The following is a 21,841-nucleotide window of genomic DNA, read 5'->3' on the forward strand; positions in this document are numbered from 1 at the left end:
CTAAAGCCCATTATATTCGTAGTTGTGCGTGCGCTTCAGCACGTATAGTTAGAACGATTATTTCCCGGCCAGCTGGGCACGCACCTGACGTACAGCAGGTACGTACAGTAGTATTTGCTGAGGGAAAATAGATTTCACGAACGGCCCAGCAGCGGTACCGCGATAGAGCTGCTGTATTTACTCGACTAGATCAAACAAATTTTCTAACCAATTCCAACCAGATTTTCTATATTAAAAGCGCTGCTGAACAGATGCGCATCCGCAATTACCGGAACCGTATCAAGCTGTAGCAATAAGGAATCGATCGATTACTATCAGCGATATGGCAACGAGTATAAATTGACGGGTCGTTTGATGTAGAGGCCCATATTATATCTCCTGTCCAGCTCCAAAATGAAATTCTTCGCGATCCTAGTCCTGATTTTCGTGTGCCTCGCTGTCGCTGCGGTAAGATAGAAATTAAATTGCTAAAATATGTTGAATTGAATTCATTTATAAATTATTTGACGGAATATAACAGGAGGCCCAGACGACGAAAAAGCCCAAACCGACGACTGCGCCCAAACCGACTGCCAAGCCCAAACCGACTGCTGGACCTAAACCGACTGCTAAACCCAAGCCAACGGCTGGACCTAAACCCACCGCTAAACCCAAACCAACTGCTAAGCCAAAACCAACTGCTGGACCCAAGCCAACGGCTAAGCCCAAGCCAACAGCTAAGCCCAAGCCCACCAAGAAACCATAAGCTGTGAGGCTATGGCAGCCCCCAAGAATAATTGAAGAGCTGACCGCCGAAGAAGATCTAATAGAAATTATTGCAAACTATTAAAAAAACTGGGCATGATTATTTAACTGTATCATTAGTTGGGAATAATTACGTACATTTGCTGTTATTAATTGGAAAAGAATCAGCCTAAAATAAAATGATTGCCCCAAAAATTGCTGTGTTTATCATGAATTCATTATTTGATGATGGTTAATAATGCAGCTTAATTAAAATTTGGGATAAAATCCTAGCATAAGATTGTTTAACCTAATTAAGGTTCTTGTAATAGAACGTACAAATGCAATATGGTATATTTGCTATAAAAGCGTTGCTGAACAGATGCACATCCGCAATTACCGCAACCGTATCAAGCTGTAGCAATAATAAATCGATCGATTATTGCCAGCGATACGGTAACGAATATAAATTGACAGGTCGTTGGATGTAGACGGCCCATAGTATCACTCCTGTCCAGCACCAAAATGAAATTCTTCGCGATCCTAGTCCTAATTTTCGTGTTCCTCGCTGTCGCTGCGATAAGATAGAAATTCAATCGCTAAAACATATGTTTAATTGAATTAATTTTCTTTTTTTTGCGGAATATAACAGGAGGCCCAGACGACGAAAAAGCCCAAACCGACGACTGCGCCCAAGCCGACTGCTGGACCTAAGCCATCTGCTAAGCCTAAACCGACTGCTGGACCTAAGCCAACAGCTAAGCCCAAGCCAACGGCTGCTCCAGCAAATGCTCAAACCAACTGCTGGACCTAAACCCACCGCTAAACCCAAGCCAACGGCTGGACCCAAGCCAACGGCTAAGCCAAAACCAACTGCTGGACCCAAGCCAACAGCTAAGCCCAAGCCAACGGCTGCTCCTAAGTGGTAGCCAGATCTACCAGCTACATCAAAAACATGTTGGTGGGCTGATATAATTGAATCAGGAAAGTTTTATTTTAATATAAGTTGTTGCTGGTCGTCAGTTTTGATGAGCGCGTCGAAAGGAATAATTTAAACGTGTTGATGGCTTATGAGTATGATCTAATAATTTCAAATTTAACATTTTTTCAACGCGGGAAAAATTTTAATCTTCAATCGCGGGTAACTCGTTTTCGTTCACGGAATTTTAGCGTTTCCTACCGCAGTCATTAAGGTGGTGCAATAATAATGTCTGTGATTAATATGAACATTTTCATTGGTCATACGTTTGTTTGGTTCTTATAGCCACCAAAGAACAGTTTGCCCCAGGTTCGTCCGCTTTAAAACTATGTTCATTGTGCTTTTAATTGCAATTTTCAAGTTATGACCTTGTGAGCATTGATTGCAATTGAACGAACTGCCAGTTTCTTTGATTTATGTGAAAATCGAATGCATAGAAGTCTTTCCATGCAGTTAATAGCTGCGGCACTAATGCCACTCGTTTTAGGTTGATTCTTTTAGTTGATATTCTGATAATGAAATCAGTGAAAATTAGGAACAGGATAACTATTATTTGTTGTTCTGAATACCGTCTTGATAAGCCATATCTGTTGGGCATGTCAAGCCAGCAATCAGATTCTTTCAGATTCCTCTGATAATAGCTTTTTGCTATTATAGCAGACTCAATCATGAAGACAGATAATAGTTATCTCACATTAAATTATTAAGAAAATATGAGATTACATATCATCACTCAGTAGAAAGTGGGTTGACAAACACACTCCAATTAATCCCGTTACGCAACACACTAGCTAGCACAGCCGGTGTTAAATTCAGACATTTGTCGATAGGATTACTTCCGGGCCGCCTAGTTCATTCTTCGAAAAACGTGTAATTGTCAGCCACTTCCTGGCAAAAGTTGCGGCGCCTTCGGAATTCCCAAACCAACGGCTGCTCCAGCAAATGCTCCAGCTTATACGGGGGGCAACGGTGCTTTTGGCCACTATAAGAAATCATAAGCTGTGACGTAATGGCAGCCCCGAGCAGCCCTCAAGAATAATTGAAGAGCTGATCGCCAGAAAAGGGCTAACAGAAATAATTGCAAACAACAACAAATTGGGCATGATTATTTACCTGTTTCATTAGTTGGAAATAATTACATTTCCTTTATTAATTGGGAAAAAAAGCCTAAAATAAAATGATTGCCCTAAAATGTGTGTTTTTATCATGAATTCATTATTTGATTATAGTAAATTCAGCTTAATTAATAGAACGTACGAATGCAATATGGTATATTTGCTGTCTATTTGAACAAATGTGATCGAATATCTAACTTTCCCAAAGCAAACAATTCAACTGAACATATGTTTCCTTTGGGAAGTCTGGGCTTTATTTTGGGGGTCTAACGCAGGCACGGTAATTCTCACGCAATATGCCAATCCAATAGTGTCTCTACCTGAAACTTGAATATCACACCACACAGAATAAAATGACCAAGAATGATATTCCTAAATATTTCTAAATCCGATTCTTTTACATTTAGAGGATGTGATGGTTTCAAATAAAAACGTGCCAGAATTTAATTCGATTTCCTTATAGATGAAGATTTACTCTTTCACGCGAAAAAGAAACGCGGATCACGTCGCCCTTCTGTATAATGTTTCTGAACTCGTCATCCCCATCACGCAGATCCCGCTGTCCGCATCACGGAATAACTCTCGCGAATTCCTGGAGCTGCTAGACGTTGGACGAGACTCAACTTCGTGAGCGAGAGGATCAAGCGGGAAAAGCGCGTAAGCCTCTTCACGAGAGCACCCAAAATCCGCCAAACCGCATTTCTGCACGTGCCTCCCAATCCAGCCCCCATCTATAAAACGGATCTATTTCAGTTTGATTATTCTTTAGAGTTTAAATTTAAACGCCATATTGATGAGACTGCGCAATTCAATCGAGTATATTTTTGTCTTTTCCTTGTAATAAACGATAGGCTACTACGCACTGAGCCCTCGTAAAGCGCTCGTGCGGGACGACGGCGTTTAAAAGAATTGAATTTTTCGTTTAAAGGAGTCTATTAACCTTATTTTCTTCATCTTATTATTAATAGATGTATAGAGTGCTGCAACACACTGCTGTTGCTACAGTATATATAGGTAACTATGACAGATGAACATGTCCCTGCTACGAGACGATGTACACACACACAGATACACACCGGAGTCGCTTTAAAATAGTGACGTTGACGCGTGACTAACCGGAGAAACACCAGTCAACCGAATATAGTGGCGGACGGAAATAGAAACGATATACAAGGTTTATAGATCATCGCCATTTATTTGATTTATTGCGTTGTATCTTATATACATCCAAGCGAACGAGTCCCTCCTCCCTTTCGCCAGCAAATCGATTTTCTTTTAAAAATCTTGAAAAAGATAACCAGAAATAAAACCGGAACAGGTGCGCAGCATCCGTGACCGCCTATGTACATTTCTTTATTTCGGTGGTGTGCGATATCGCAAAAACGTTTTCCTTGTAGTACAATGTGCAATGTACAAGCGGAGGCGGAACAATAGAGCTCTGCTGAAGCCTAAAATACTGAAGCCCGCGTGACACGAGACTCACGTGATTGTGGCCTTATCCAAGATAGCGCTAAGAAAGTGCTAGTGCTACCACTAGCACTCAAAGGACAATCTTCTCTTTCATTCCTTTGGTCACATTTGATTTGAATGGGAGAAATGATTGCCAGCTTTTATATACGTCACGCGGGAGTCTTTTTTTTTTTTTAATCACGAAGGGGTATAGGACTGCTGACATTTACATATTTCTATCCTTATTTTTTGTTTTCATGCGTCGACTGCTATAGCCATAACGACCTGCCTGCGGGAACAATAAAGTTGGAAATTTGTTTAGAAAAAGTTTCTTTGTGAATAGAAGCCTAACAACATTCGTGAACGTTATTCCCTCTTGGCTTCCAAGAGGTGGGGGTGTTATTGTTGTGGCGGGTTTCGGTCTAAAAGTAAAATTATTTGTGGGTTTCGTAAAGATTTTACTTTTAACTTGAGTGTGGTAGGGGAAAATAGTAAAACTTGATGGGAGGAATTATTTGATATTAAAATAATCCCGATCCATTCTGTGAATGTCGAGCGCGGGAAATTAAACTGCTTCTATTGGTTGAGAGCGGTTTGGAATTAGGGGAGGGGGTATATCGATATCTTAATCGTGAATAATTAGAAGATTAGTGTCGTCTGCTTGCACCATTTCCGAAATAAAATTACGAAAGTGTGGTCGTCTAACTGTTGTGGTCGCGTGTCTTTATGCAATAGCTAAAGACACATTCCATGCTGTTGAGCAGGTAAATAAAACCAAGATTACAAATAGAATGATTATGGGAGGATAAGAAGAGTTAAACCTGTCTCAAATGTGTGAAATGTTATTAGTTTCTGACTAGAACATAAATCTTGTAAGCCCCCTTGCGTATGCATTGCAGTTTGTTTGCACTATTTGACCTGTTTCTTTGTGCAGATTTAAGGCTTGAAACAGCCACCAAAAAATATGCAAGTTTTGCTTGTGCTGGACCTGGCATCAGCAACAATCTTAGTGTCATCGCTTGGGTATAATGAATTTCATTACTTTTATTAATCTGTGCATGCCTTGAGTCAATACAGTGTATTACAGTGAAACCTCAAGTTCTCTTGTTTCTTAAAATTAAGGGTTTACACACTCACATTCAACTTTTCCTGACTTGTCGTTTCTGTATAAAACTTTTTCGTAACACTTTTTTAAATTTTTTATTTAGATAAACAGCATCCAGTTTGAAAGGAGAAACCAGGAGAAACTACCGATGTCGGCCGAGTATCTAGCTTCCCCTTTCTTTAAATCCCCCTGTTCACGTGTACACCCCATGCGAGTGTGGGTGTATTCACGAGACCCTTTTTCCGATCCCGCCTGCTTGGTGAATTCAACTATTCTTCGGATGGAGTGTCACTTGTGAATGCCTGGCCGTATTTCCCAGGCTTAAAGGTAGGACAAATTCATCTCTATTCTTCCTTTGTGACTATTTGGTGGCCTTGATTTCAAATCGTTACGAAGTAGGATTATTCCTGAGCTAGGCGGATGATTGCAACTATTTTCTCTTGTCAGTTTTTGTAAAACTCCTGGACCTCTTCTTTTTGACGAGGTATAAATACCAGCTTGTTTCGCGTGTGCACTTGTTATAGTAGGGAAAGTCACGTTTTCATTTTATTGGAATTATTTATTTATCAAAACAAGTATACACGTTAAATCTTTTTGAATATCTGGTAACACGGGAGCGATAGGAATAAAAAATGTCGGGACCCGCCCATCAATCGTTTCAGATATTAGTTTAAAAAAAATTGAATCATACGGAAGAAAATCACAGTTTGACAGACTAGAGTTGAAGGAAAATTGAAATGAATTCGTATGGCAAGTTGAGTTGATGATAAGGTATAAGGTAGCAAGACGGATGAGGATTTACTATCGGCGGATTAGCAAGGTGGATAGTTTTCGGTGTGAACGAGTTCGAGGAAGAGTCCCGACTGGAGGAAACGAAGGTAAGAATCGCGTTCCATCATGTGCTGGATGCGTCTCTGGGCACGGTCAAACACATGCTCATCCGGATTGCCCGACTGAATGTTGGTCAAAGTGATGAGTCTCGTCTCGGCATCCAGATTGACCTGTTGATTAAAACAAACGAGAGTAAAGAATTAGTTATCTGGAATGATAATGATTATTTGATTTGAAAAATAATTCAATTCAACTCTAATTTTAAGGGGATTGAAAACTTACTTCTTTGGGTGCCTGGACGGCCACGAAATCTTTGTAAATCTGTTGCGCTTTGGCTGCCATCTTCTTGGGTTTGGTGTTGCGGTAATATTCGACGGCCAGCCAAAATTCCAGGTTCTCGTTGCTGTATTCGCGGAGTAAAAACGCCCGGTAAAGTGACGATCCATCTGTAGAAAGAAAAATCAATCATTAAGTCAAGATTCTCATGTGGATTTGAGTTTGAATCAACTTACATTTAGATGTCATGAGGGTCGTGAAACATTCAGACCATTTCTTGGCCTCTTCCGGCAGCGGTCGAGTCGACAGGGGCGACTCTGAGCTCTTCCGGCTTAGAAATCCAAGGTGAACCCGCATTTCAGATCTAAAGAAAATAATTGAGAAAAGTTAAAACCAAATTCTATAGCAAAATATTTTGGTAAAATAACTGACCGTTTCTTTGATTTCAATTCAATTTTCCAAAAGATCGAGAGAGAGAGAGAGATGAGATGTAGACTAGTTTGCACTGTGAAGCTGAGAAAGAGAGTGTACGTGATACACGAACAGTCCCGTTTATATAGGAGCAAAGATCGTGATCCTGGGTAGCAGCAGCAGCAGAAACCAGACGCCATCGCGGGATTGGACAGATTGCTTTTTCAATGGGTTATATGTACATTGCGCGCGCATCTCTCGAGTGCTATCGAGTGCTATCAAATGATTTAATGAATCTTTTGAAGCTTTTGTTGACCGTCTAGCGAAATAACTCACGTCATCAACGTTTAAGAAATTCTTAATTTCTTGATTAAGAATTTTAATTAAAAATATTCGTAACATGTTTGTTCGGCGATAATTATCAGGCATTTTGATTTTGTTTGTTCGTGCAACATATTAAAAAGCTGCCGGGAACGTGTGTCGTTCAGTCTCGTGACGGCCATCAACTCCATTTGATTGAAATATGAATTTGTTTATTTATAAAACTGAGTGGGCAACAAAGGGCCTGAAAAATTGATTTCAGTAGTATCTTGACTTGGGTATTCGTAACTTGTAATTCCATCCCCAGAGTGACCAATATTGTTGGTCTTGCTGCGCACACAGCATAAGATAATTGCAAAATCCTCTACCAGGGAGTAGACAAAGTCCTTCTACGTACGTCACCACTCACGTATTCGGCCCTAATAGCAAACTGCATAATTAACGACGTGATTCTCAGAGTTTTACATGAAGCGCAGCACTCCCAGTAATGGTTCTAAGCCTTTTGGTTTGCTTAAATGCCAATGAAAATGGTCATGAAGCAGGTATTTTGCTATCCGTTTCTCACATACAAAACCAGCAGTCAGATGTGCATGAAAATGGCAATTGAATTGAAACGTAGCGGGAGAAAAAGCTTCTCCCGGCCAACAGGAGCCAAGTCAAGTTCGTTGGCCCCGACCTTTATTGCCCTCTAGAATATAAATGGAAAAGAGAATTGAAACTCTTCCGTCGCAGCACTAGAGTCAACAAGTGCCGGAAAGCCGATCGACGGACACGGACGGAGTCTCGTGTCACTCGCTCTGACGACTCGGCAACGCCATCCCGAACGTCGTAGTATAACTTTAGACCCGTTTTTTTATTTTCCCTCCTTTTTTCGTATATAGACGACGTGACAAAGTCGACAAATATCATCAAGTCTGGGATCGCTCAAAGCGCGCACGAGTGCTCTTTGCCATCTTTGGGCCAAACGTGTCGCTCTTACACGTTCGGCGAAAAGGAAAGAGAGGAGAAGATTACGATCAAACATTTTCCAAAAGAATTTGAGATGAGAGCATCTCTGTTTACCGAGAAAAACGCATCCGACAGCAACTGCTGCGCGCGGATAAGCAATCGATTTCCCGGCGGATTCAACGTCCTAGTTCAATTTATAGTGTCGAAATAGAATGGATTCGAGATGATCAAATAATACCGTTGACAACTTTTTTTAGAAGATGATTTGATTTGAGCCATGCCGGGCCTATAACTGAATTCGTTGGAAAAATATTATCAAAGTGGAATATCACGTGGGTTTTTAAGACTTACTGTACAATGAAGTTGGTTCTGTCGGACTCGTTTATGCTCACGTCGTTGTCATGGTGATAACTAAACAGGCGGAACGTGTCGCCCAAGTCTCGTGTCCCGAGTCCCATTCGCAGTTCCATCCTTTCGACGTACGTTTTTCCCGTTCTTTGTCGTTAGATTCAATATCGCAGGTGTATACTAGTGCGTTCTTTGGAAACGGCTAAACTTGGTACCTTTTATGGCTATTATTATATGCATGTGTTAGCCCCCAAAGAAAAGAGAGTGGATGAGATGTGTACGTGCGCTACTGGGAGTTAGATGAGAATATAGAGGGGGTTGAATGTGTAGTATAGCCGGATATAAGTCTAGAAGAAAAGAACCCAAGCAACTAGGAACATATCCTGGCAACACTGTGGCGATTGGGTACTTCAATTCAGAGCCTTGGCTATGCCCCCAAAAGTCTAAGTGTCACATTTAGAGGTCTTCCAAACCTGTCAGGATATCTTTTGCCTTTTTTTTTTACTTGGACAAATCGATAGGCTAACTGGCGCAGCCATGGAGAGTGTCAGATGCGATGGCGAGTAGTTTTGTTCTTTATTTTAACGACTTCTATGTATAGACGCTGTAAAACGTGTATCATTTGACTTTTCTACATATAAGTCCGGCTCTTTTCGTAATAATCAAAACTTGGCTGTTAGACTTTTGGTGTATAAGTTTCCAACTCGGCATCACGTACGCATTCACCTATGGCTACACACACTCGTCGAAACTTTTATTGGATTTTGTGACTAATGGTAAATGCATCGGCGAACGGAAATCAAACCGAGAGTAAGAAAAAAAGGAGGGCAGCAGAACGTGAAAGGAAATGAGATCACGAGAAAGAGACGTGCAAGTAGGAAACGGCTACACGTGTCATCCGCAGCTTGTACACTCGGCCATTTAATCGATTGGAAGCACTCACGGACAGCATGCCTTTTATCGAAGTAGACACACAGGTTTCTATAGTAATGGCCAAGGTGTTTCTTGATTCCGTTTTTCCTGGGCATTTTTTCAGTATTTACTCCTTTTCAGGGCCGTCTTTTATTATGGATGTAGGGCAATCATTTTTACGTGATTGCATTTAACTTGATAGTATAAAATTTTGTCAGTAATCAATAGCGTTACAAATCTAGTTTTGCCAATATCTGGAGTTCAAAGCTGGCCGAGGTAGACACAGACATAGCTTTCTTTATTACTACGTTTTTCTGAAAAACCAAAATTATTAACGATTAAATTTCGTTAAATTTCATTTTTTTCAAAACTAAATTTGCAACGCTAGTAATCAAACAAGTTTTACGTCGATATACTAGCTGTTCAGAAGCAAGAGTTTTTAAAATTGTTTGGGCTGCATTCAGGTGTGAACTTTTTGAACACTGGGATATAGAGCAGAAGTTGCAATTTCCATGTCAACTTATGTACGTATTTCATTTCATCAAGGAACATGGGAAATGCCGGGAAATAAGTTTCATTTCACTTTCCTTGAGAGCTGAATTAGATTCGCAATTCAACAACCCCGAGGTTAAGGCTGAATTTAAATACACCAATAGTCCACCAAACTGAAATGCTGATCGTCAAGGCAGCGGTAGAAAGTCAAAAGGAATAGTAACACAACTCGATAATGTTTCTATTCCATACATGCTTAAAAATGGCCGGCAGTTTTGGATGAAAACCGGTAGCTGCATTTATCTAACTACTCACCTGGCGTTGTTCGATCACGTAAACCATCGTATAAAACGGCCCCCCGAAGGTGAAACTGACGTTTTACGTTCCAAAGGTTGTTAGGCAACATGGAGTGACAGCTGCTTAATTTATTCTAACCGGTTGCAGTCTCGCCTTTTGTTAATTGAATCAGCTTTTTTTGAACACTCCATTAGTGGTAATAACAATTATTCTTTTTCCCTCCCGAATTCGGGACATCCTTCAACGACTGAAAATTGTCGTTTAATTTGCATGAGAGAATGTCCTATTTCGGGCAATTGGCTGTCGTTCCATTGCGCACACGTTTTTGTCAAAGTTTAAAGCTTTTATTGAATTTGAACAAATATGTAAATTTACGATACATTGAATAAGAGGTAAAGGGATAGCTCGTATGTTGTCGTTTGGGTGGATTATTAGTTTATTACGTAAGCGAAAGGGATTCTGATTGAACTTTGAACAATTCCCAGATATTTGGTCGAGGTATAAAAGGGAACAACTTTGGAAATCAATACAATTGTTTACCATATTAAACAATTGAATATCGTTTGGGATTAAGGCCAAATGACATCATCAGGGTCTTCAGCTAAAGGTTTGATTTCGAAACCAAGTGTCCAGCAGTTTAGTGACAGTAGGAAGACGTCGCTTTTTCCATTCCAAATTGATCCGAGTTCGCTCCAGCGCTTGTTGGACGGACCGAGTTGCAGTACCTAAATCACCTCTGCCTCCTTCGCTTAACGTTACCAACTGCAAACCCCAAAAGAATTAATTTATGAAACAGCACTTAGACGCATAACAATCTAATCAATCTTACATTCTTTAGATGTGTTTCATTGTCCAGCGTCTTGGATATCGCCTCTACTAAACGCCCCAGAATGTTGAGACTTGGGAATCTGTCAAATCAAGTCCATCCCAGTTAACGTGAGTCACAAGATCAAAGATTTTTTTAAATAATTAAGATCCGGCTTGTATTTAACTTACGCTTTAACCATTTCGTCCCAATGCAATAGGGCAAAGTCGAAAACCATTGAAGATCCTAGTGGATTTGTCGAGACGGAACGGAAAACGGTGGACGAATCTTGGCGACGGATACCGGAATTGGCATCCAAGGCCCACTCGAGTAACCTAATTACAATATTTAATTAAAAATAATAAAACTAGGTCAATATCACAAATTTCCATTTAGGAAGCAGCGTACGTGTTGAGAGCTTCGGGACTGTTTGAACAGCTGAGAGCGTTGAGGAGCATTTCTTTTTCGCTGGACAAGTCGGTGGATAGATAACGCTCCAAGGCAAAGTCCCATTCCTCGTCGCCACTGTTGGCAATGGCAGCGCAGGCGACTTCTTTTTTGTAGTTGGAGTTGACCCAACTTGAATAGAAAAAAGGTATCAAATGATGTTTATATACTTGACATCTTGACAGCAGATGATAAAAATGTCACTTTACTTGCTGTTGTCAGGCTGAGCCATCCACAACTTGTAGAGCGACGTGGCGTTGTTGACGCATTCCGACACTCCGAGACGACACGCCCAAGAGATGATTTGATTGCGATTCAGAATAACCAACTGGGAATCGCCTTTTCTCTCTTCAAAACCGATTTGCTCGTAGGTAGGTAGAATTAGCCATTTGATGTATTCCTGCGTGAATTGTGAACACCTGTGTTATAGTTTTCGCGGAATTTAACTGATGTTTTGAGAATCAGATCTACCCGCAATTTGTCTTTGCTGGCCGTGTGGTAAAGCATGCTATCCAAATAGTTGAAGGCTGCCAAAGCGGAAAACCACGGAGCGAAATCTCTTTCGGCCCGGAGGTAACTGCTCAATTGGAGAGCGACGGAATACGGAAGCGAACCCATGCGCGCGATGTTCAAACTGTCGTCTATCAACTGAGATCGACTCAGAGTCGATACGGCACGGTGATCTTGAAGCAACTGCTGGATAATCAGTTTCCAGTTGGTTTCGTCGTAGTTGACGCGATAGTAACCTACATAGAGATATCACACAATTTGTCAGTTTTATACTAGAAATAGGCCGAAAATAGTCTCTGATGTGTACTCAACCGATTTGATCGACATTGAAAAGGACCCATTCGGTTGAGGTTGAAGGCAATTCGAGCTCGATGCCGTCTTCAGTGCCCATCATCCACGCCTGGAAAGTTGTGTTGAAATTGGTGGTGTAAGTGAGCGGAATCCACCACAGCGGGAAATCGGATGAATTTCGATCCCCGAGTAAATAAAATCGCTCCTGTTTTATCATGTAGAAGTTGTGTAAGTTCTATTTTTGGGAAAACTTTGTCTGGTGTAATTTACCTGGGTCACAATTGCCGATTGGAAATCGTAGTTTCTTCTAACGGTTACAATCGGATAACCAGTTTGAAGGGACCAACTGTTCATAATCGTAGTGATATCTGATGGTAATTCTAGAGCCTCGATGGACTGATTACTCATGGCCTTCCAAAGGTCGTCGTTTACAGCGCTCTGATATTTCCTGCATTTGTTAAAAAGAAAGTATAAATTTAGTAGCGGTTTATAACGGTATGTGTTGTCTTCCGAACTTGCTATCCAGGTAGAAAGTGAGGCCATGCTGGAATTTGCTCTGTCCAATGAAGCCGGCAAACATTCGAATGACAGCAGGACCTGGAGCGGTTTTATTTTAGAAACGGTATGTTTGAGTTTATCAGTTTAGTCAATCTATTTCCCCCCCTCGACTGTCACCTTGGCTAGCCCGCGCTTACCTTTTGAATATGGAATCGAGTCAAACAGCTCGTTAATCTCGTTTCTTTTCTTGACAGGAAACGACATGGCGTGCGACGACATGAGGGAATCGACTTCGAAAACTTTTTGGGTTTCGCTAATGGTGAACTGCTGACCTATTTGCAAACTAGGCTCCACCTGTCATGCAGAAATGTATGTCAACTCTGGTCAAAATGATTCCGGAAAAGTTAACGTACCACGTCCAATCCAACGTACATCAAATAGGAAGCGAAACCTAAAAAAATATTTATCATTTGAAAATTATTGTTCTAATAAACATAATGAATTCATTCAACCTTCTTTGAGCCAGAGATCATCCCTGTCAAAAAACGATAAAAATTGATTGAATTGAAACAATTAACTACGAAGTCATTTCATCATTACCAAAAATCCATTGTTACTAGATTTCCAAACCATTGATGTGCCAATTCGTGGCCGATGACATGGGCTATTCTTTGCTTTTCGGCACCGGACGACCGTACTGGATCATACAGCAATGCGGTTTCCCTGTTACCACAAATAAAACAACATGAGAAAATAGTACGTCCACTGTTTTGCAAGATTCTATTTTAAATCAAGCTTTAAACAATTGCAACCCGAAAGCTTGAAATCGTTGGCAAAGTATACACACCCTTGTGCTTATTTTCTTACAAGGGCTCAAAACACGTTACCTTGAAGCTCCCACCACCAGAGATCCCCAAGGCGGACGTGAAACCACCGGTCAAGAAACAAAACCAAGGCTAAAAAAGGATACTGACCTGTAGGTGATTAGCCCCCAGTTCTCCATGCCACTAACGACGAAATCCGGAATGGCGAACATATCCAACTTGGGCAGCGGAAAACTGATGTTGAAATAATTTTCAAAAAATCTCAACACCCTCGGGCCCAAGATTCGAGCGTACCTGCAATCAAGACAAAAATATGCGCATAAGCCTAAGTATAATCCTGATATTTAATCATTCGCCCATAAACATCCGTCTTAATAATAATATACTCTGTTTGTTTGCCAGCTGACGGCCTTGTCCAAGTGCGGAATTGTGTGTGATCCTGCAATTCCAATTCCGGCGAATCCAAACCTTCGAATTCCGAGACGATAAATGCCAAAATGTAAGTAGACATGGGTAAAGTTTTGTCAAACTCATCCCATACGTAATCCGGTAAATCCTCACTGATAATCAATCGATAAATGATTCTCAGTATTGTTTTCCCATATATGTAATGTCATTATTCAGATACTTTGGATAAGTTCGCTTTATGGGCATGTTGGAGTGAGCTTTGCGAGATTTAAGTCGGCCCAGCGTGATTTGGAAGACGGCCTTCAGTCCCGGTTCGTCGAAACACGGGAACGCTCTTCTAGCGTCCGTTGGAGAGAATTGAGTGGTTGCCAAATACCTATAATAATCCAATTCAACTTAGTTCAATTCAATTATTTAAGAGCGCAGGAAAGTTTGTTTTACTTTTTGATTCCGTTCTCCGTGTACGATGCCCGATAGAAGCCGTTGAGTTTGTCGTTGAGTTGACCGATGAACCGGATTGAAAGCTTGTAATATTTACCCACTTGTAGCGTCTCGTTTTTGGTCCCAATAACCAACAGTTGTCGAGTCTTATCTTCGATGTAGGACTGGATTGGCACTCGTCTGGATTCAATCAAATCGTGAACCTGTCCGAATATTGATTTTCCAGAAAATCATGTTTGTACAAAAATGGGAAATCCCCGCTTTTATTTACCTGGAGACCTTCATCCTGGACGATCCTGATGTCGGCAATGTGAAGAACAATCATCTGCGTCGGTTCCATGCATTCCAAAAGAATGTCCACTTGGCCTGCGGTAGTGAAATTACCTTCTTCGATAAATGGCAAAAGACGCAGTTTGTAGTGTCGAGGTAAGACCCATCGGGGTAGTCGCCATTCGGTGTATTTGGGTACGGATCGTGGCTGTTTAATTGCTGTCACTTGAATCACTGTGATGGCAAACGTCAGTAACACTAAACGGAGCAACATGGCGAGTTATTAGTTCCTTTTGGGAGGCAAAACCAAATGAATCAAAAGTGGGAACTGGACTATTTGACGGCCTGTCCCTTCAAAACACTGGCGAGTTGTGGTGGCACGAGACTTTCTCTCGCTCGCTAGTGTGAACGATCGACCCCACAAGTCGTCGTGTATCCACCACACACACACCTGGGTGTGTGTGCTGTGTGTGTGTGTGTACTCTCTCTTCCTCTCAATTCCATTTCCCATGTTCATCTTTCTAGTTTCTCTGATCTGCCCTGCGGCCGATAACCACCCACTTTCTCTAGCGCGGAACGTCACATAAGGAAATGAAAGTGTTACATAACCCAATTAATTTAATCGAGATACACCGTATGAACTATAGGCTATTTTTTCGTTCACCGCGCTTGGAAATTTCATTCACTAGTGCTACAATTTTAAAGAAATGGAAAGGAAAATGTTTTTAACAACAATTATTTGGGCTGGAGAACTCGTCTTCTCATCAATGTATGCATTGTATGCCGTAAGATCTCTAGTGGGACGTCATCACTAGGAACGGAATCCTAAAGATCCGGAATCCAGTAAAGGAGACGCTTTCGACAATTCGATGCCATAGACGGCTTGCGCCTTTGCCTTGGAATTCACCTACTTTCATTTTTCCGATTGTTAAGTGGCCCTATTCATACGGTTACGGGGGGGGGGGAATGGGAGCGGTTTAGAAGAAGAAAATCTGTCGGAAGTAGAAGAAAAATGTACGGATCCGCATCCTATACGGAATACGGAAGAGGCATTGAACGTAATTTACCTGTCAAATGATCATATTATTTTAATTTTTTTTCTTGTTCTCAATTTCCTGTTTAATTCAATTAATACGTGAGCCGTATTATTTATAATCAATCATTCATCATTTCATTCATCTAATGAACTTAGTCTAAAATTGGGCGTTAGATGGCGCCACATACGTTCTTAAGCCCTAGTATTTTTAAAAAATTCAAACTACTATTCTTTAAGAAAAATAATAACTTATCTTCTGGATAACTAAAATATACTAGTCTATAGGAGTCTGTAGGAGATTTTGCTGATTTAATTAGTAGCCTTTAGATTAGATCCAAAAATAAAACTGGGCTGCACTGCCAGTGCAGAGTGCAGCAGACAGCACAGCCCTCTGCTAAGCAACAACAGTTTTCGTCTGATAATTTTGTTATGCTATTTCGTCAGTTTGGTGTTGATGACACGTGAGGTAGGTGGTGCATTTTGTGGGGAGGATTTAATTTCGGGGCGTTCTAGAGTTCGACAGTTCGTCAAGTAATAATATCTGTTTATAATTTTCAATTGTTAACTTGCTGGCTATTCTCGGCACAAGAAACAAGTTCAAAATGCGCTCTAGTGCATATGTTACGCTTCTGGCCTTTGTTTTGGTGTCATGTTCTGTTCTGTCAGTGGCTGCACTGAGCAAAAGCAATCATAAATTTTTGGGACGAATTGTGTCTCGAGCTGAAGAAACAGTGCAAAATATCGAGTCGCTTTTCCACAAGGAAAAACCAAAAAATGCTACAGCTGAACCAAAACAGTGGGCAGTACTTGTTGCTGGCTCAAATGGTTATTACAATTACAGGCACCAGGTAAATATTTTTCTCAAGTAATATGTTTTTTTCCCTAAAATTAAAATGAGTGTTTATGTAGGCAGATGTCTGCCACGCTTATCAAGTATTGCGACGTCATGGAATTCCTGAAGAAAACATCATTACCCTCATGTATGATGATATTGCCAACAGCACAGAGTAATAGTAGTAATACTACATAACATTCCTTAATTAACTGTTAAATTATTATTTACTGGTGTTTTTAGAAATCCTACTAAGGGCATTATTATAAATGCACCAAATGGGGAAGATGTGTACCAGGGAGTAAAAAAAGACTATGTTGGAAAAGTAGGTTACAAATTATTGACATTTCAGTTTTAGTATTCTGATGAAATTATTGGATTTGTAATTCTAGGATGTTACTCCAGAGACATTCCTCAAGGTCATCTCAGGGGATATCAGAGGTTTAAAGGGTGTAGGAACAGGAAGAGTACTTCAAAGGTATTGTAGTATGAAACCTTTTTATAATTTTATACTTTTATACAATTTTGTTCAATATTTCATAATTGATAGTGGTCCAGCAGATAATATTTTCATAAACTTCGTGGATCATGGAGCACCAGGCTTACTGGCCTTCCCAAGCTCGGAGCTCCACGCTCGAACTCTGCAGGACACTTTGTTGGACATGTATCAAAGAAAACAGTTCGCCAAATTGGTTTTGTACATTGAAGCTTGTGAGTCAGGATCCATGTTCGAAGATTTACTTTCAGATAATCTAAACAGTAGGGGCGTTTATTTTTATTTTCCTTGATTTGCATTCATTGTCTAGTATTTTTCTAGTTTTTGTCACTACCGCCGCAAATGCGCATGAACATTCGTTCGCATGTTACTTTGATTCGGACCGGGACACCTACCTTGGCGATGTTTATAGCGTCATGTGGATGGAAGATTCCGAAAAGGAAGATTTAACAAAGGAGACACTATTCCGACAGTTTTCTATTGTTCGAAAAGAAACGAACACATCACATGTTCAGGTAGATATTTTCTTAATACTTTTAATACTTTAACGAATACTTTATAATGCGATGTAGGAATACGGAGACTTAACTATAGGAAAAATGAAAGTGGGCGAATTCCAAGGCAAAGGCAAGGCGCCTATGGCTTCGAATGGCCGAAAACGTGTTTCTCCATTGTTGGATGCCGTTCCTAGCGGCGACGTCCCATTAGAAATCTTGCGTCATAAATTGAGAAAGATGAACTCAAGCCCAGGATCTGCTGAAATCCAACGAAAAATTCGTGGCATTGAAAAGGTTGTATTATCTTGGGTGGCGTCAAAGACCTTTTCAATCAGATGAACACAAAGAAATATTTTTCCATCCCACAGAAACGTCAACATTTAAAAGATAGTCTAAGGAAAATAGTGTTGAAGGCCACGGAAGATGAAGCCAAGACGGAGTTCATTATTACCGGTCGACTAAAGTTAACCAATTTTTCCTGCTACGAAGAACTAGTCAACGCGTTCTCTCAGCGTTGTTTCCATCTTTCTAAGGTTAGTTAATTGTTTAGCTTTGCAACTGTATTTATTCGAATTGTCCACAAACTTACAAGTTGACGTTTTTCTTCATACTTTAGAATGAATATGCATATCGCCATCTTTTTGTATTGGTGAATATGTGCCAGTCGTCCATTCCGAAAGAGGTTGTCATCCGCGCAATGGACGAAGTATGCGTGCCTCACAAATTCACAGGCATCATTTAAATAGCATTATAAGTTTCAAACAAGTACTATACTCTAACCCCGCTTTATTCTTTTCGCTTCTCCTTCTATCCCACTACAAAGTGCAAAATTTAAAATTTATATTCTTGATTTCCTCTACATTCCAAATTGATACTCTTAAAATTTAATTGTTGCACAAAACAATTTTCATTTCAAATTTGATGTTGTAGCATTTGCATTAAATTTTTTAAGCGATAATAAATAAGTAGCATATATTCGTATGATACTTCTCGATCGAACTAGATGGGTCACCTTCCTATGGGAGATTCCCCACGAAGGAAACAAATAAAAATGAACAATAAATTTTCAATACGAGCTAATACGAGGACGCGCGGGAAAGCTCCCACCCTTTTACTTGTGCGGCGTTGGAAAAAAGTAAAAGAAAAAAGTTGCTAATTTCAATTGCGGACATTGGAGAACTAAGTCAACCAAAATTAATTGATGTTATGGATGGCAATAAGTTATAATTTGTTTCATGGTATTTTATTCGGTCCACTAGGGAAGCAGAGGGAAGGTTGACAGCGTGTGATAACTGATCTTTCATCTTAGATCTGTAACAGAGTAATAGATAATTATTTATTACTTGCCTTTGCCAGTAGCTTCTAGCTTGATCCGCAATGCGGCTTCTTCCCGCTTGCGCCGCTTGCGGCGGATCTTCATTTATTCCGGAATGTGTCATCATTTATAAAATTGGCAGCATCGGAAACTCAAGCAGACGAAATCTCAAATATGTTCACATTTTAAAAATAAGACACTGAAATCAGTTTGACGATAATCAAGTAATCTGAAAAATGCAAGCACTTTTAAATAATGTTACTCGGAGTAAATTTAAATGTATTTTGAATGTCACTAATCTGAAAGAGTTGAGAAGAATTTGCAGTGGATCTCATTGTCTTGAGAAGCATGCTGCATCACCACGTCAATATATTAAGAAAGGACCTGGACTTGAATATTTTATATACAATAGTAAACAAATTTCAAGGGATAAACTGGATGAAACAGTTACTTTAGAGAAACACCCATACCTTGATAAAGATTCATTTGATGGTTATGGCCTCAAAGGTAATTTCAATTGTATTTAAATGAACTATATCTGTCTAATCAATCAACCAGTTTTTATTGAGGTATATGGCTGTCAGATGAATGTGAATGACACTGAAATAGTTTATTCTGTGCTTGAAAAACACAATTATGTTAAAGCATCTTGTTGTGATGATGCTGACATTATTTTCTTGATGACCTGTGCAATTCGGGAAGGTGCTGAAAATAAAATTTGGCATCGCATTGGACAATTAAAAATCATGAAACAAGAAAGAAAGAGCAATAAAGTAGATTTAACTGTTGGAATTATTGGTAGGAAATCTTAATTTATAATTATATGAATTATTGTTTTACTTTTCACTTGTCATGTTAGGTTGCATGGCTGAGCGTTTAAAAGATAGTTTATTGGAAACAGGAAAAATTGTTGATATAATTGCAGGACCAGACAGCTACAGATCACTTCCATATCTATTAAGCCATGCTTCTTCCCATCAAGTGATGAAATAGATTTTAAATCTTATTTTGGACACAGATGTATATAGCATGACATATTAATTTTGTTTCTTCTCAGGCTGCCATTGATGTAATTCTCTCTGTAGAAGAGACCTATGCAGACATTGTTCCAGTTAGATTAAACCCCAAATCACCATCTGCATATGTGTGAGTTTCAAGAAGATTTTTACATTTATTAGAGCATCATAAAATTTGTTTAATTCTCTTGTATCTATAGGTCCGTCATGAGAGGTTGCGATAACATGTGTTCATACTGCATTGTCCCGTTCACGTAATTCAATTCTCTATCCAGAATCATAGGTTAAGTTCGTGTATGAAAAATCTAATTATAAATTATTTATAGACGAGGCCGAGAGCGGTCGAGGGCTATTGATTCTATCCTAGATGAAGTCCGATGTTTATCCGATCAAGGAATCAAAGAAATTACTTTACTAGGTATACTTGTGTGACGCCTTTCTTTTTTAAATTTCACATTAGGTTTCTATGATAATTTATACCTAGGTCAGAATGTCAACAGTTATAGAGATACTTCAGAATCGATTCATTATAATGAGCCTGCCAACTCCAAAGTCACAGTAAATGCGGATGGTTTCAAAACAATCTATAAAGCAAAGGTTGGTGGTCGTCGATTCGCTGATCTTCTGGACAAAGTCAGCCAAATTGATCCTGAAATTCGTCTGCGATTTACGTCACCTCATCCAAAAGTATGACAACTTTTTCAGGAGGGGGGTTTATTTGTGTGTGACTAATGCATTCAGTGAATTAGGATTTCCCTGACGAAGTTCTTCATCTCATCAAAGAGCGAAAAAATATTTGCAAATCCTTGCATCTTCCAGCTCAGTCGGGAAATAATCGAATTCTTGATTTGATGCGACGCAATTACACTCGAGAAGCGTATTTATCTCTAGTGGAAAAGGTTCAATCTATCTGTGGAAAAAACATAGCGCTAAGTTCGGATTTTATATGCGGATTTTGCGGGGAAACTGAGGAAGAATTTGAAGAGACACTAGACCTCGTCCGGCGTGTTCCATACAGCACCGCGTACATGTTCCCATACAGTACTCGTGAGGTAACAAACATCAAACCCTGCAAGTAAAATGTTATTTTTGATAAAATGTTGTTTTTTGATACAGAAAACCTCTGCTCACCGTCGACATCAAGACGATGTACCTCTCGAAACGAAAAATGAAAGGGTCACACGGTTAAACCAAGTTTTCCGCCAAGGCGCTGAAAGGATAAATAAAAGTTTAATTGGGTCCACTCAACTTGTTCTAGTCGAAGGGGTAGACAGAGCACTATTCATTTACTGTTGAATTGAAAGTAATTGTGATTTTCTATAGGACAGCAGACGATCTAATCAATTTCTTGCCGGCCGTTGCGATGGAAATGTTAAAGTACAGTAGTTATAATTTAGTTTCTCTGATTTTTGGTTTTCAATTGTGTCGTTACTTTCGTCAGGTCATTTTTCCGAAGAAGCCATTGATGGGAGATATTGACGTCGAAGAAGTCAAACCTGGAGACTACGTGGCGGTGAAGGTACTTTTGAATATCTTATGTAGTAATGTAGTTTTATCACGAAATAATCAATGCTGTTTATCCTCCTGTTTAGATTCATGATGCAACATCTCAAGTTCTTAAAGGAAGCGAGCTGTATAAAACTACTCTATCTCAATTCGTCCACGATGCCTTCGTTCCAGATATAAATCCTTTCGCAGTTTCGACTCAATATTAATTCTGAACTGATGTACGTTGTGTACCGCAAAACAATTAGAAGCTGTCCGAAATAGAGAAGAATCATATTCCTAAGCTCTACTATGACGTGGGCAGTGAAGTCAAGATTTACAAATCGTTACTTTATTCAAGTGATTGTTTATTTTCTTTTAATATGGCGAAGATTATCTTTGTAGAATACAACTATCTTCCATTTCCTGATGTATTCTACTTACGTTTCCTGACGTATTCCTT

The 21,841-nt window shown here is 39.8% G+C and overlaps 6 protein-coding genes and 1 long non-coding RNA gene across 8 annotated transcripts in view; 4 read left to right on the forward strand and 3 right to left on the reverse strand.

The window, feature by feature from the left end:
* LOC124313083 (dipeptidase 1-like) overlaps positions 1-21,841 on the reverse strand; it is a 1,013,891-nt gene that overhangs the window by 684,661 nt on the left and 307,389 nt on the right. The window lies entirely within an intron of this gene.
* Positions 265-1,653, forward strand: LOC124313521 (alpha carbonic anhydrase 8-like). 2 transcript variants are annotated; one of them, XM_046778489.1, is made up of 3 exons: positions 265-447; positions 521-615; positions 1,517-1,653. In XM_046778489.1, exons 1-3 carry the CDS (start codon positions 394-396, stop codon positions 1,650-1,652), a joined length of 285 nt encoding a protein of 94 aa, XP_046634445.1. In that variant the 5' UTR covers positions 265-393; the 3' UTR covers position 1,653. The 2 variants fall into 2 exon arrangements, with proteins under 2 accessions (XP_046634445.1, XP_046634446.1); XM_046778490.1 differs by lacking the exon at positions 1,517-1,653 and having other exon boundaries at positions 295-447; positions 521-936.
* Positions 4,945-5,497, forward strand: LOC124313689. The gene is made up of 3 exons (XR_006910993.1): positions 4,945-5,030; positions 5,201-5,289; positions 5,475-5,497. It is a non-coding gene; the product is annotated as an uncharacterized LOC124313689 (long non-coding RNA).
* On the reverse strand, positions 5,925-7,104 carry LOC124313347 (regulator of G-protein signaling 8-like). The gene is made up of 4 exons (XM_046778230.1): positions 6,911-7,104; positions 6,715-6,842; positions 6,485-6,648; positions 5,925-6,372 (listed from the first exon to the last, which is right to left on the reverse strand). The coding sequence occupies exons 1-4, from the start codon at positions 7,087-7,089 to the stop codon at positions 6,184-6,186; spliced, it is 660 nt and encodes a 219-aa protein (XP_046634186.1). The 5' UTR covers positions 7,090-7,104; the 3' UTR covers positions 5,925-6,183.
* On the reverse strand, positions 10,536-15,478 carry LOC124312863 (aminopeptidase N-like). The gene is made up of 18 exons (XM_046777392.1): positions 14,703-15,478; positions 14,432-14,634; positions 14,211-14,366; positions 13,969-14,142; positions 13,733-13,876; positions 13,359-13,481; positions 13,271-13,293; positions 13,172-13,209; positions 12,956-13,112; positions 12,776-12,857; positions 12,531-12,708; positions 12,282-12,465; positions 11,931-12,205; positions 11,669-11,859; positions 11,421-11,591; positions 11,204-11,347; positions 11,037-11,115; positions 10,536-10,969 (listed from the first exon to the last, which is right to left on the reverse strand). The coding sequence occupies exons 1-18, from the start codon at positions 14,973-14,975 to the stop codon at positions 10,805-10,807; spliced, it is 2,760 nt and encodes a 919-aa protein (XP_046633348.1). The 5' UTR covers positions 14,976-15,478; the 3' UTR covers positions 10,536-10,804.
* On the forward strand, positions 12,890-21,808 carry LOC124312972 (CDK5RAP1-like protein). The gene is made up of 13 exons (XM_046777592.1): positions 12,890-12,900; positions 19,074-19,384; positions 19,436-19,675; positions 19,737-19,858; positions 19,935-20,023; positions 20,094-20,147; positions 20,220-20,311; positions 20,378-20,580; positions 20,643-20,945; positions 21,010-21,159; positions 21,217-21,270; positions 21,335-21,412; positions 21,486-21,808. The coding sequence occupies exons 2-13, from the start codon at positions 19,114-19,116 to the stop codon at positions 21,606-21,608; spliced, it is 1,779 nt and encodes a 592-aa protein (XP_046633548.1). The 5' UTR covers positions 12,890-12,900; positions 19,074-19,113; the 3' UTR covers positions 21,609-21,808.
* On the forward strand, positions 16,141-18,537 carry LOC124313063 (legumain-like). Its single transcript, XM_046777770.1, has 9 exons — positions 16,141-16,585; positions 16,647-16,744; positions 16,813-16,894; positions 16,962-17,047; positions 17,120-17,328; positions 17,387-17,580; positions 17,638-17,856; positions 17,931-18,095; positions 18,179-18,537. The coding sequence occupies exons 1-9, from the start codon at positions 16,340-16,342 to the stop codon at positions 18,302-18,304; spliced, it is 1,425 nt and encodes a 474-aa protein (XP_046633726.1). The 5' UTR covers positions 16,141-16,339; the 3' UTR covers positions 18,305-18,537.

The sequence above is a fragment of the Daphnia pulicaria genome, chromosome 9 (genome assembly GCF_021234035.1).
Source record: "Daphnia pulicaria isolate SC F1-1A chromosome 9, SC_F0-13Bv2, whole genome shotgun sequence".
Classification (NCBI taxonomy): domain Eukaryota; kingdom Metazoa; phylum Arthropoda; class Branchiopoda; order Diplostraca; family Daphniidae; genus Daphnia; species Daphnia pulicaria.